We start from the raw sequence: 15,514 nt of genomic DNA, 5'->3' as shown, positions 1-15,514 counted from the left end.
ACATCACACCTGTCATCAATGATTTCTCTCGTTGTACAAGGAAACAGTGTTCCCTAATATAAAAGTAAATATAATATTGTGCAAAACAACCAGCAGATCTTTGTTTTTAAATGCATCATTGAAATCTTTGACACTAAGTTCTGTACTTTTCGAAAAGGCATTACTGTTATTCGTGACTAACAGTGCTTGCATACTTAACACACTTTGTAGCATATAGAGCATGAACTGTTCGTTGTCCAAAACACAAGCACACATATGCTCATACAGTACAAAAATCCAGTTAAAAAACTGCCTGCTGTGGTTGCTATGCAAGCTTGTTTTGTGCCACAGAAGAAAAATAAAAAAGTAATTGTGACTTTTTAACTCACAGTTCTGACTTTATATATATATATATATATATATATATATATATATATATATATATATATATATATATATATATATATATATATATATATATATATTTTTTTTTTTTTTTTTTTTTTTTTTTTTTTTTTTTTTTCACTGTCTATGGTAAGGTTAAGCAATTACCAGTTTTTTACTGTTGCATTTTTGCATTCTTTTTACATTCTTTTAAAAAATAACAAAAAAGTTTTTTTTTTTTTTTTTTTACAGTTTTTGTTTATTATCTGATCTGGCATCATCTCAGTTTGACCCGTATTTCAAAACTTAATCAATACATAGATTTATCACAGAATCAAGGAAACAGAGGACAACACTTTCTTTGTTCTGGTTTGACAGTTGGTAGAAAAAGGAAGGTTTGAGAAGACTTACTTTTATGCTGTATTAACACCACCTGCTTTCGTTTTCAAGGCAAATTTCTCTTAATCTTTATTTTTAATCAAAGGTATTGTGTATGATTAATTTAAAAACAGTGATTTTTTTTCCTTTAAATAAGAAAGTAGAGATGGCTCTAAAATCACATTGCGTTACCTGTTGCATAAGCAAAAACAGATTTGGTGTTAATGTTTTTGAATATTTTACACACTATGACCATTTACACACTAGTTTCAGGAGTGACAACCGCATTTAAATGCGGAAGTGAAACCTACTGTAGTTCGTTTTCATTTTAAAATGCAGAACTTTTGCTACGGTTCGGTTGTGTAGTGTGGACGGATATCTTTTCTGAAATGCAGTGGAAATGCCAGTATGGACGAGGATTGTTTTTGTAGTGCCGTGACGAATCAATCTTCTACTGGTCTCATGTCTTCATTTGATGCAAATTTGCTGGTTTGAGTTCATTTTGGAACATAGTGAAATATGAAACTTTTCACAAGTGGTTGCGGTTCCGGTCTGACACATTTGCATGCAAATGAGTGGAAGTCAATGTGATGAAAAGCATACACATTTAACTTGTGTATGCTGTCACTGATTTTGATTTTTTTGTTTACACAGAGATGATAACTAATGGCTGATTATTCAAAAACTTTAAAACCCTTTGTCAAATGTTTGCATTTTCAGGCCCCCATAATGGCGTAGTCATGTAAATAAATGGCATAAACCCTCGTTTTTAATTGAAAACGGTGTTGTGTAAACAGCCATCTTGTTTAAGGAGTTATTAAGGTGAGTTAAAGTTATTAAATCTTATTTTCAGCATAAAGCATTTCCATTTATTTGTTTTTGATTGTACTTGTTCCGATTTTTTCTTGTAAGATCTGACAATACAAGTCAGGCACCTACAGCTGAAAGATACATCTCTGTGTAACGTGCATCAGATATGTTTCTATCTTCTGTCATCAATGCTTACATCAGATATACATCACGCCTGTCATCAATGATTTCTCTCGTTGTACATCTTTAACAAGTAGTTGTTCAGTTCAGTTTTATATACACTGAAATTCGGTTGTCACAACCTATATTTTTCATTATTTGGTTAAAGAATGTGGTTGTCACTCTCGTAAATTACTGAACTGTGTGTCTACAGAACAGGATTAGGCACTAAAAAGTGCACTGATAACCAAATTTAGCAGCAGTGTGTGTGTGTGTGTGTGTGTGTGTGTGTGTGTGTGTGTGTGGTTTGAATATAATAATTGTTTGTTTAGGAAACTGGATAGAGTACATTGCATTTTTTGCATAATTCCTTTATCTCTGATTGTAGAATAGACGTTAACACAACTGCCAGGTTTTGAAAAGATAAGGACACATACATTGAAACAGATGATCAGTCCGGTTGCGGTTGGCTTTGGTTTCTCCGCAGTGATGTCAGGGGATTATTATTGTTTGTCAGAAGAAGTACTGTCAGCTTTGTTTTTTGCCCAGTTTTATATCCTTGTTTTATGGCTTATGGCTTGTAAAGCATGCAGTCTGTTTGGTGTAAAGTAACGAGAAATGGAACTGAGATGGGTTGTTCTGATGTTCTTAGAAGTTTAAAATACCATGTTCCCGGAGTCTTGAAATTCAATACATATCTTGCGCAAAAATGTAGACATGAGCACGTACACCTCTCAAAAAAGCATCCTTGCTGTTTTAGGTATTTATAGGCATGCAAGAATTATGTTTTTATGGCCTACATCCTCTAAATGTTAACAGGTGGGTCTACACTGAAACCTTTGTTTACAGTTAATCCTCAGGTGTTTAACCCTTTAACACGTACGATCACACCGGTGTGATCAGTCTTGTCTGGCCCCAGGAGCGTACGATCACACCGGTGTGATTAGAACATTCAGTGCATCGCGTGATCAACTGCCAAATTCAAATGTGCGTGCGCGCTTTGGCTGGCGCTAAACCAGAGACTGACACGCGCAGCGCTTTTCATATATTACATATATGCACTGTTTTCAACCAAATAATGTTTATTGTAGATTTCAGACATTTAAATACACACGAGTACTAACAAAACAATATATTTAGAGTTTGTAAAATACACAATGATGTCTATAGAAGCGGAAATAACAACCCTTTCCATTATAATTAGACGACAAACACGTTTTATTCATATCAGATACACATTGTGAAAGTAACTTTAAAGCTTACTCTATTCTTCCCCAGTTCACCGACTCACTTACTTTCATGTATTTCGGGAGAAGTGGATAAATTCACGGGTTGTAAATCCAACAGATCTCTGTGCCGCGCAAACTAACATGGCGGCGCCCATCGCGCATATGGCTCAACTAACATGATCGTTATAAAGGTGTTTAAACTGCAGTACACATCCACTTGCACATATTTGTCAATCGGAATATTAGATATTTCATGCTGTAGTCAACAAATTTGTGAATATTTTGAATAACAAAGGAAAAATTAAATGAAAGCAGATTATGATTCATACAGTGCTGCGGTGTGTCACATAACAAGCAATGACGCGTCACCATGGAAACCATAAAGCGATACGTTCTAAATAACGGTCGCTTCAAAAAACTCACGCTGGGGGGTCAGCCAGAATATTTAAAACTTATGTGCGAAAGGGTTAAAATTATGCACTCAAACAAAACAACTAAGAACCTGTACTTTTCTATGTAGGTCAGTGGAAACAGTGCTGTGATGAGCTCATGAAGATTGAGGAACCGTCTGCAAAGAAAACTGTGGCAGTGACATCAAAACAAGGGTCCCTGTATCATGAAATGGGTAAGAGCATTGTGGGAATGTGGGAAGTCAATAAGTGAGACACGTTTGTGCAAGTGTTTTATTGTCTACCATTCTAAGACATTGTCCATCCATCCATCCATCCATCCATCCACACCCATTGAAAAATTCATGTTTTCACTTCCTCATACGCATGTCCCAAAACATCAGGTCATTTGGTACAACCGCTATAAATCATGGAAAATGTTGTAATATATTAAAACTTGTACTAAATACAAACCCGATTCCAAAAAAGTTGGGACACTGTACAAATTGAATAAAAAAGGAATGCAAAGGAAAGAGAATTTACAAATCTCATAAACTTATATTTTATTCACAATAGAATATAGATAACATATCAAATGTTGAAAGTGAGACATTTTGAAATGTCATGCCAAATATTGACTCATTTTGGATTTCATGAGAGCTACACAATCCAGAAAAGTTGGGACAGGTAGCAATAAGAGGCCGGAATGTACATATAAATGTACATATAAGGAACAGCTGGAGGACCAATTTGCAACTTATTAGGTCAATTGGCAACATGATTGGGTATAAAAAGAGCCTCTCAGAGTGGCAGTGTCTCTCAGAAGTCAAGATAGGCAGAGGATCACCAATTCCCCCAATGCTGCGGCGAAAAATAGTGGAGCAATATCAGAAAGGAGTTTATCAGAGAAAAAGTGCAAAGAGTTTGAAGTTATCATCATCTACAGTGCATAATATCATCCAAAGATTCAGAGAATCTGGAACAATCTCTGTGTGTAAGGGTCAAGGCCGGAAAACCATACTGGATGCCCGTGATGCCCTTAGACGGCACTGCATCACATACAGGAATGCTACTGTAATGGAAATCACAACATGGGCTCAGGAGTACTTCCAGAAAACGTTGGTGAACACAATCCACCGTGCCATTCGCCGTTGCCGGCTAAAACTCTATAGGTCAAAAAAGAAGCCATATCTAAACATGATCCAGAAGCGCAGGCGTTTTCTCTGGGCCAAGGCTCATTTAAAATGGACTGTGGCAAAGTGGAAAACTGTTCTGTGGTCAGACGAATCAAAATTTGATGTTCTTTTTGGAAAACTGGGATGCCATGTCATCCGGACTAAAGAGGACAAGGACAACCCAAGTTGTTATCAGCGCTCAGTTCAGAAGCCTGCATCTCTGATGGTATGGGGTTGCATGAGTGCGTGTGGCATGGGCAGCTTACACATCTGGAAAGGCACCATCAATGCTGAAAGGTATATCCAAGTTCTAGAACAACCTATGCTCCCATCCAGACGTCGTCTCTTTCAGGGAAGACCTTGCATTTTCCAACATGACAATGCCAGACCACATACTACATCAATTACAACATCACGGCTGCGTAGAAGAAGGATCCGGGTACTGAAATGGCCAGCCTGCAGTCCAGATCTTTCACCCATAGAAAACATTTGGCGCAGCATAAAGAGGAAGATGCGACAAAGACCTAAGACAGTTGAGCAACTAGAAGCCTGTACTAGACAAGAATGAGACAACATTCCTATTCCTAAACTTGAGCAACTTGCCTCCTCAGTCCTCAGACGTTTACAGACTGTTATAAAAAGAAGAGGGGATGCCACACAGTGGTAAACATGGCCTTGTCCCAACTTTTTTGAGATGTGTTGATTCCATGAAATTTAACTTTCACTACTTAATTCCCTTTCTTCCATTAATGTTATTTAATAATTTTGAAGGCTTAACTATTACTCTAAATGTGAATCCAAATTGTTACCCTTTTTTTTCTTTACATGGTAATACTAATCAAAATATGCGGCTGCACATTTTTGATCGATTTTTCTGTTATACATCACCCATGTCCGGAAAATACATATACTGACTTTCTTTTGAATTTAGCAGACATGTTATGATACTGATCTAACTATAGTGCACAATTGTAACAATCGCCCCACCCTGTAGGGTGGAGATCCTTTTCAGAGGTGTAAGTTGACCAACAGCTGAACCAAGAGCGAAGCCAGACATGCCGTCAGGCTATTCATTTCTTATTGCTTGTGAGGTTTATACAGACAGTGAAACATGATGCAATATGTCTATGTATGTATGTATGTAGCATATTTAGACTGTTGTTTTGTGAAGATCATAGCAGAACAAAAAGAGCCTAGAGAGACAAAGTGGAAAAAATATGTGTGTGGATCATATGTTGACAGATTAAAAAAGCCCAAATGCACAACTATTTAAAAAAAAGTCAATATTGTGTTTGCCCATGTTAGTGCCCATGTGACACCCATGTGACTTTCTTTCTTGTGCAAAACACAAAACAAGATATTTTAAAGAAAGTTTGAGTCTAAATGACTTTGGACACTATTGCCATTCATTGTATGGGCAAAAAACAAACATTTTCAAAATATCTTCTTTTGTTTGATTCTACAGACGAAAGAAATTTGGTTTGGAACGACATCAAGTGAGTTATTGATGTACTATCCCTTTAATACACTCACAGTATGCTAAATATGCATACAATAAGTGTACATTTGAAGGTATTTAAAGTCTGCATTAAATAGAAGTTGTAATAGTCTTCCCTGCTGAAACAGCTTCTCGAAAAATATAGGGTGGAATTTGATTTTGGCTATCAGGAATTGATTGGATCATTGGATCTTTGTGGTTTGCTGTTGATCGATCTCATGTGAGTGACAGGTTGTCCTGTCCTTGCGCAAGTAAACACGTCATCACAGAAGACAGGAGGGAAGTTATTTTGATTAAAGGTCCCATTCTTCGTGATCCCATGTTTCCAACTTTAGTTAGTGTGTAATGTTGTTGTTAGAGTATAAATAAAATCTGTAAAATTTTAAAGCTCAAAGTTCAATGCCAAGCGAGATATTTTATTTAACAGAAATAGCCTACAACGAACGGCCTGTTTGGACTACATCCCTCTACTTCCTTCTTTAATGACGTCACTAAAACTGACGTTGACTAACCTCCGCCCACAGGAATACACAAAAAAAGGGGCGTGGTCTTGTTGCGCTCCCACGGAGAAGAGCAAGAGTTGCGTTTGTAAAGTGTGTTTGTCGCCATGTCGTCGAAACGCTGTTATTTTCATCCCGCAGTCCAATCACCTTTGTTTGGCCTTCCCAGGGACGCTGTACTTAGAAATCAGTGGTTACAATTTATGTTTAACTCGGTTCCCGAAAATTATAATCCACATGTTAAACTATGTGCAGCACATTTTACTGAGGACAGCTTCCTCAATCTCAGTCAGTTTAATGCCGGATTCGCACAAAGATTATTTTTGAAAGATGGAGCAGTTCCCTCTTTGTCTGGAGAAGGCGTTGTTTGTGGACCACAACCGGTAAGTGCATTTTATTATTTACGTTGGTGCGTTTAACAGTTTCTGTAACTTATCACACAAAGGGCAACGCTGTTTAGCTTTGTTAACTAGATGGCAATTAAAACTTATCCGACCAAAACTTTTAAAAAGTGTAGTAATTCAACCGGACACCATCGATTGTTGGTGTTTGTTATGATCAGTTTAAATTATTTGTTGATTATATCTGTTGTTTACTGTTTAACCACATGCTGGTTTAGCTGCAGCCACGCGAATCATTGTTCTATGTTTAGGCCTATGTTACCTACTGTAAATAAACAGCTTACCATTGTGACACATCCTGTAAAAGACGTGTTTGCACAGGTTCTACTCGATCCTCTTCATCTATGTTCTCCGGGTCTGATTCCGGCTCAAATTGATAAGGTAAAATTAAAGACATGTTTACGATAACACTGAGCGCATGCATCTCCCCGTTATGGTAAGAGGCGTGACCTTTCCGGGCAAGGAGCGCTAAGCTGCTGTCGAATCACAACACAGGAACCGCTGGCACAATCAGAACTCGTTACGTATTTCTGAAGGAGGGATTTCATAGAACAAGGAAGTCATCAGCCCGTTTTTATGACAGTGGAAACAGCGGTATACAGATAAGTAAATTATGTGAAAAATACTGTGTTTTTTTACACGCGAAACATGAACACATGTTATATTGCACACTATAAACACAATCAAAGCTTCAAAAAACCACGAAGAACGGGACCTTTAAGGATTACGAGGGCAAAAACGTGCATGGATACTTTGTTTAAAATAAACACTGCAATATTCCATAAAATAAGAATTGTCCATTTTGATTTCATGGTGACTTTAAATTATAAAATATTAATAATTAGAGCTGTCACAGTAAACATAGTAATACTTAATGCCATTACTTATATATAATATTATATATATATATATATATATATATATACACAGTTGTATACATTACACACAATTGTACAAAATTATTCAACCCCCTTAACCTGCAAGATTTTGCTGCTGAGAACAAAATTTTATTTTATTCTATTATGCAAAGTTTATTAAAGCACATTTAAGTGATTTCGAGAATGTTAAGTTGAAAAATGAAAAAAAAAATCAAACTGGCTTTAAAATTATTCAACCCCCAAAAGTCAAATTTTGTTTTGACAAAATTGAGTCTTTTATTCTTTATAACCTCTAATAAACACTGCCTGTAAGTGGTTAGAAGCTTGTCACCTCTCTACTGCAATCTTGGCTCATTCCTGGCTTAAAAAAGCTTCCAGATCACTGATAGTGTTTGGTTTCCATGTTAGCACTGCTTTCTACAAATTCCACCAAACATTTTCAATAAGATTTGAAGACTGTATGGGCTACTCAAGAACATTCTACAACTGATCCCTGAACCAAGCTTAAGTAGATTTGGATGTATACTTTGGAACAGCTAACCTGCAGGAAAGTCCATTGATCATCAAGCTTCAGTCTCTGCACCGAAGGCTTTGCCATCTTTGCCAAAATGTGGTTCTCAGCAGCAAAATGTCTTGCAGGTTAAAGGATTAGTCCACTTTTAAATAAACTTTTCCTGATAATTGGATAAGTCCATGTCTTTCTTTCGTCAGTCGAAAAGAAATTAAGGTTTTTGAGGAAAACATTCCAGGATTTTTCTCCATATAGTGGATTTCAACGGCTACCAACAGATTGAAGGTCCAAATTGCGGTTTCAGTTTTGGTAGCTGTTGAAATCCACTATATTTTATCCTTTAAGGGTATTTTTTTTAGTTTTTTTTTTTTACAAAAATAAAATAATAATAATTTTAATATTTTATGAACAATTTTCGTAATATCGTTCCATTTAAAAAAAATGGAACTTATAAATTATTTAGGTTTAATTCATTTTATTTCAATTTTAGTTTTAGTTGGTTTTATTTTTTATTAGGACTGTCAAGCGCTTAATTTTTTTATTTAATTGATTACATGATTTGCCGATTAATTCATCTAATAGCACATCAAATTAACACAAAATTAAAAACTAACCCAAAAGAAAATTTAAAGTCATTATTGTGTTAAGAAAAGTCTCAAATAGACATTACAAAAAGTAGTTTTGGAAAGAAATATATTATTTAATCAGTTTATTAAAAATATTTTTTTTTCCAGAACTTGCATCTGAGCTGATATTTAGATCTATTTACAGACTGTTTATTGCAGCTCAGAGGTGGCATGAATGCATTTAACATGCAATTACAATTAAATAATACCATGAGATTAATTAATATTATAGGGTTAGTTCACCCAAAAATCCATTAAAACTGTGATTAAAAAAAACAACCGTGGTGACATATTTGCAAGGTTGCTAACTATGTGGTTTCTTAAATGTGTTCTTTGTCTACTTTTTTTTTTTTTTTTTTTTTTAAATACAGTCACGCCGTCATCCACCCAGAGCAGAAATCATCTGATACCCCTGAACAGACCGGTTTCTTCCGAGATCCAAAGCCTGCTGTCTACCTATTATAATGACAGGTGATAAAGATTCAGACAACTTGCACACAAGCACGTAAACACACACAGAAACAATGCCCATATAATGCCTTCATGTGCACTCTAAAGGCATGTGTGTTGTAGAACAGCATTTACTAGGTAATGAATGCCCTCAAATCAGATGAAGCATCCATTGTGATTGTACACGATGTGCCTGTGACACCTGAATAAGTTTTTGGCATCCATGTTAATTTTAATGCCCGGGAGTGGCTTCCGTATCTGCAAAGTCATCTTAATTGAATAACCTTTGCATTGAAAGACTTTTTCATTATAATTTCAGTGAAAGCATAATAAAGGTTTGATAACACATTTAATCATGTTCAAACTTGTCATAAACATGTAGGTGTGGTGTCACTGTCACACATGCCGAACTCTCATTTACTCTCATGTTTATAGACATAGTGATGAGTGATGTTTTATGAGTTTAAATATCCTCATACTTAATGGGACAGCTGGGAACAAACAAGTATGTCTTAGGCTATGTACCTATTAACATACATGATATATTAACAAGTGAGCTATGTTTTACTAAAGCACATGTACGCTGCAAACTGTAAGGTGTTTGTTGGCATTGAGAAGAAAGGAAAGTACAGTATGTTTGGGACAGTGGGTCAGTTTGTATAGTTGGCATGGTCACGTTAGCTACATGTTGGGAATGTTTCTTTTGATAATTTGGAGGGAATCTTTTTTTTTTTCCCCTGTCTGGTGACTTTGACGTCACAGCTCATGATAGTCACTAGTGAACGGTTGAGATTGTGTGCAATCTTGAAGCAGAGAACTGCAGAGATTAAATGATTTAATCATATTCATGATGATGATGATAAAATTAATAATAATAATAATAAATATAGCTGCAAGCAGCGATACGGGGCCAAGCCCCAGAAGGGGCTGTAGCACAAGGCGGAACAGGAAGAGAAAAAACTGCAGCAATTGAATGAACATGAAAAACATCTGGTTCAGAAGTATGGGTGAGAATGAACTCAAAATGAACAGAAAGTCAGATGAGAACGAACACAGAATGAAAAACAAAAACAAAAAAACAACCCACTTGTGTCTAATCCAAGAGGAATAAAGATTAGTACAATGCTTCCTTGGATAATAAAGGAATCAAAATGACACAACATCACACACAAACCCAGTGGGGATATGTGTTTATATACTTGCCGTACTTCAGTAGTTCATATGTAAATGAACCTCAAAATGAAGACTTTTTATAAAAAAATGCACAGCATGTTATATTTATTAGCTTTACTTTAGATCATTCAGCAGCTCATCATGCTGTAGCGCAATGCGGAGCAGGAAAAGCAAAAACAGCAGAAATTAAACAAACATGAAAAACAGCTGGTTCAGAATTATGAGTCAGAATGAACTCAGAATGTACAGAAGTTTAAATGAAAATGAAAAAGAATCATCTTTTTAGCAGTTTGAAGCTGTTATTTTAGTTTTTTTTATAGTTTTATTAATATTTTGATTTTTTTTATATTTTAGTTTTCATGTTAATTATTGATTGTTTAGTAATTTTGTTATTTGTTCTTGACATTTAATTTTTTTAATTATTTAATTTTTTAAATGGGAGTTTAAAGTTTAATTTTTATTTCAGTTTTAGTTTTAGTTGGTTTTAGTTTTTATTAGGGCTGTCAAGTGCTTAATTAAGCATTTAATTGATAAATTAATCTAATTGCATATCAAATTTGGCTGAGAAATTACCCCCAAAAGATCATTTAAAGTCATTATTGTGTTAAATGAGATTAAAGTTAAAGTCTCTTTAAAGGGGACCTATTATGCCCCATTTTACAAGATGTAAAATAAGTCTCTGATGTTCCCAGAGTGTGTATGTGAAGTTTTAGCTCAAAATACCCCACAGATCATTTTTTATAGCATGTTAAAATTGCCACTTTTTGGGGTTGAGCAAAAACGCGCCGTTTCAGTGTGTGCATTAAAATATTATCCATGAACTCTCTCTCTCTCCCTTACATTATCATCAACATACACAGCGAAGTACACAGAAACAACTAACCGTAAACCAATGTAAAGATCTTATGCCTTTTCGGTTGGTGCTTAATAAACTGGTAAAATTTATATCCGTAAATCAACTCAGATGAACTGTAATAAAGTGCTCTCACCTTCATTACTGCAGTGGCGGACTGTGTACATCTCGCTGTGAACTCGCTCAGGGCGGTTCTCATAGACTGTAAAAAAATATGAACGTAGTGTCTGTGACGTCACCCGTAGATTTCTGAAGAGCATTTTTTAACAAAAATGTAGGGCCCTATGAAATCCGTTTTATTTTTTCCCAAATTCCGTTTTTTCCGTTTTAATTTTTCTGGATTCCTTTTTTTCTGTTTTATTTATTTTTTGACTCCATTTTAATGGTTAAATTAAATTTTAGTAATCAAAAGCATGTCTAATTAATTGAAATAATGAATCTTGTCCAATTTACCAACAATTTAATAAAAGTTTAACAAAAAAAAAAAAAAATTTTTTAGGGCCCTATGATACACGTTTTATTCTTTCCCCTCAAATTTTATTTTTACCAAATTCTGTTTTCTGGATTCCATTTTAATGGTTTAATTCCATTTTAATAATCAAAAAGCATGTCTAATTAATTGAATTCTTAAAAACAACAATATTTATTAATTAGAAAATATATTTTTATGAATTTTTTTTTTCAGAAGTTCTGTTGTGTATTTTAATTTTTCTGGCAATCAAATGAACGCATACCATTTCATTTATCTTTTAATCATGAAATTAAACTTGTCAAACAATGTGCTGCACAACAGAGCTTTACTGTTAAAATTAAAACATGGAAGAAACACTGAGATTATTGTTTAAAAATATATTTTAATAATTTATTGTTAAATTAATTTATCTAAATTCTACTGTACAACATTAATATGTTTCTATCAAGTTAAATCGAACTTTTATTTTGACGGTTTGCCTAGAGCTTTGAGTTTCTCTGTGTTTATGACGGTAGTTTTCTCAAACAAAGCGGTTAAATGCTGATGAAGTGACTTTCAGAGCAGCTCTGGAGATTAATTCATGCGTTCATATAGTGAGGCGACAGAGGACGAAAACACAGCGAGCGTCGCATGTGCTTCAGCGTGCGTGCGCCCCCGCGCGAGTGTGTGTGAGGCGGTGTGAGGTAAATGAACTGCGCTTCCGCATCATTCATTTCAGAGTCACACAGGCATGCAGGATTCATGTTTAAATAGTCTTTTTGCGGTTTAAGATTCACAGACACTAGTCTATATCGCGATTTAATTTAAGTGTACTGACCTGCTTTTAATTCATTCATCAAAAATTTGACAAATTCCGTGACATTCCGCGTTATATAGTAAATTCCATTTTTATGAATGGATTCCGCGATTCTGTCCGCAATTCCGTGATCGCGGAAATTATAGGGCCCTAAAAATGAGGCCGCTGCCATCTGTTTATCTTCCGCATGCGACCACATCTACACAGACGCACATCTGTCTCGACCATTAACGCAGTAAGCCATATTATTTCATAATTGTATCTATTATTATTTTATAATTGTATAAAATAATCCTGAGAAAAAAGCATAAACATGGAAGAGATGCCAAATTCAGCGGCTGGAATAAACTGAGGTAAAGTGACGGCTCACAGATGGCAGCGGACGAGTTATAAAAAAATTCACTCCCTCAGAATTGTCATGAAGGGCAAAATTTGCTGTATAGACCACAACCACAATTTGATCCAGGCTGTAAACATGTTTTTTTCTGCTGTTAAGTTGGCCATTTTAACATGGGACTCAATAGCCGCGTTACCACTGCCGGGCCAAAGGCGAGCGTGCTAGTGCGTGCCAGGGCCGGTCGCGTTTCCACTGTCACTTCCGGGGCTTGATCGTGCCTCTTCGGTGCTTCCTCTGTGCCAAAGGCACGGGTTTTTCGGCCCGCCGAAAACCTTGGTCCAAAGCGGGCCAGCTGGGGCTTGAGGCGTGGTCGAGGTGAAAGGCGGAGCTAATCGTAGTCAGGTGATGGTCTACACGCTGAAATAGGTTGGGTTGTGTGACGTTTGATCATGGGAGGTGTGTTTAAGGGCGGGTTTTAGATCAGCGCTGCGGAGCTAGCGGACCAACAGTGGAAACGCAACTTGATTTTGGCCTCGGTGCCTAAGGTCTGTGGCCATAGGCCCATTCTTACTTGAGGTTAGACAGAGAAGGAATTGGGAAATGTGAAATCTCAGGCAAGTACTGCTGCATCTGTACTGTATAGATGTGCCAGTGCAGATGGGTGACATTCCAGTGGAAGAAAGCGTGTGGGCTTTTGTGGGTGTGTGTGGGCTGCTTCTACATGTCTACACATGTGTCTGAAGTCACCCGGAAGACCTGAGTCTGTTGCTGTGTTTGTATTTGCATATACTGTAGCTTAAGGAAGTTATGGATTAATTAAACCTGACCCTGGTTTTTGTCGTTCCTCATGTTGAGCATTCCTGAGCAAGGAATCATTATGAATTATGTTTTTGTTTTTATTTGTGAGTGTTTCTGTGTACACTACATTTCAAAAGTTTGGGGACAGTACGATTTTAAGATTAACTTGATCAAAAGTGACAGTAAAGACATTTATAATGGTAAAAAGATGTCTATCTGGAATAAAAGTATTTCTTTTGAACTTTCTAATCATCAAAGAAACCTGAAAAAAGAAGTATCATCACACCTGTATACACTCAAAAAAATGAATTGTTGGATTTACTTAAAAAATAAGTGTCAAGTGGTTCCACGCAACAATATTGAGTAATTTGTACAAAAAACTATTTAGTTTTAACAAAAAGAATTCAAGTAAAGCTGACAAAATTTCTTTGAGTAAATATAAATAATTTGAATGTCACTGTTACATAATATTTATATGTGCAGTTTACTTAATAATGTTATGTTGATTTTTTTAATAATCATTTAAATAAATAGGATACAACATATCAGAATGCAGCCCCTCACCCCAAAATGCACTCAAAAAGTATCTAATTGAACAAACTCAATTGAATTGAGAGCAGGAATTTCATCCTATAAACATGCGTATATGAGCGCTCACAGCCTAAACACAGGCGACACTCTTCTGCATGATGGTAACCACAAAATTCAAAAACATTACAGAAACTACTCTAAATGTCCAATATAACTGAACATTAAACACTAACATAAACTAACAACATCTTTCCCTTTACTGAAAAACACATAAAATAACACTTTAATCCCTAAATTTACTCTCCTAATGCAGTCCCTTGCAAAGCATGCTGGGAGCTACGGATCCACTGCACAGTTAGTTATGTCAACAATAATGTGTGCATTTCACACACCAATGTTAAGTTAACTGAACAAACACTTACTAAGTAAAGCTGACAATACTCAATTTTAGTAGAAACAACGCAGTTAAATTACGTTCATGTAGTTACATGAGTTTTTTAAGTAATGTGAACAAGGGTGGTTTGAGTGAAACTAACAAAAGTGAAAGTTCATTTTTTTGAGTGTATAACATTGACAATAAATATTTCTTGAGCACCAAATCAACATATTAGAATGATTTCTGAAGGACATTGTGAAGAATAAATAAATTCACAGCAATCGCAGGAATAAAATTAATTTAAAATATATTAAAATACAAAACAGTTCTTTTCATATTTAACAATATTACTGTTTTCACTGTATTTTGATCAAATAAATGCATCCTTGGTGTGCACTTTGCAGAGACATCTTTCAAAAACATAAAAAAAAACATATTCCCCCAAACTTTTGAATGTAGCAATAACTAGCAGATCTGTTTTGTTAATTGGATGCTATATTTTCTTTTATATTAACACTTTTGACAATGGAGGCCTCACTGAGCCATCAGATTTCATCAAAAATATCTTAATATGTGTTCCAAAGTTGGACGAAGGTCTTAGAGGTGAAGAACGATATGAGGGTGAGTAATTAATGACTGAATTTTCATTTTTGGGTGAAGTAACCCTTTCAGAATGTAGGTGGGGTCAATATCGGTCAACCTCTATCAGAGAATTTAATTTACCCAAAAATCTTTCATAATTTCAATTATGAAAGATTTTTGGGTAGATGCCATTATAAGTGCACTCTTAAAAAATGTTTTAAGACATATT

General features: G+C 35.5%; 1 protein-coding gene across 3 annotated transcripts in view; it reads left to right on the top strand.

The window, feature by feature from the left end:
- Window positions 1-15,514, top strand: part of rtknb (rhotekin b) — an 86,149-nt gene that overhangs the window by 37,523 nt on the left and 33,112 nt on the right. For 2 of the 3 annotated variants that reach the window (XM_048165126.1, XM_048165127.1), the window contains exons 11-12: window positions 3,460-3,564; window positions 9,289-9,388. In XM_048165126.1, coding sequence (XP_048021083.1) covers window positions 3,460-3,564; window positions 9,289-9,388 — 205 coding nt within the window. Of the gene's footprint in view, window positions 1-3,459; window positions 3,565-5,968; window positions 6,302-9,288; window positions 9,389-15,514 lie in introns of those variants that run through there. The other variant, XM_048165128.1, reaches the window with a different exon arrangement.

This window comes from Megalobrama amblycephala, linkage group LG18 (genome assembly GCF_018812025.1).
Source record: "Megalobrama amblycephala isolate DHTTF-2021 linkage group LG18, ASM1881202v1, whole genome shotgun sequence".
Classification (NCBI taxonomy): domain Eukaryota; kingdom Metazoa; phylum Chordata; class Actinopteri; order Cypriniformes; family Xenocyprididae; genus Megalobrama; species Megalobrama amblycephala.
The sequence above is the reverse complement of the archived record's forward strand: the minus strand, read 5'-3'. Positions and strand labels throughout refer to the sequence as shown.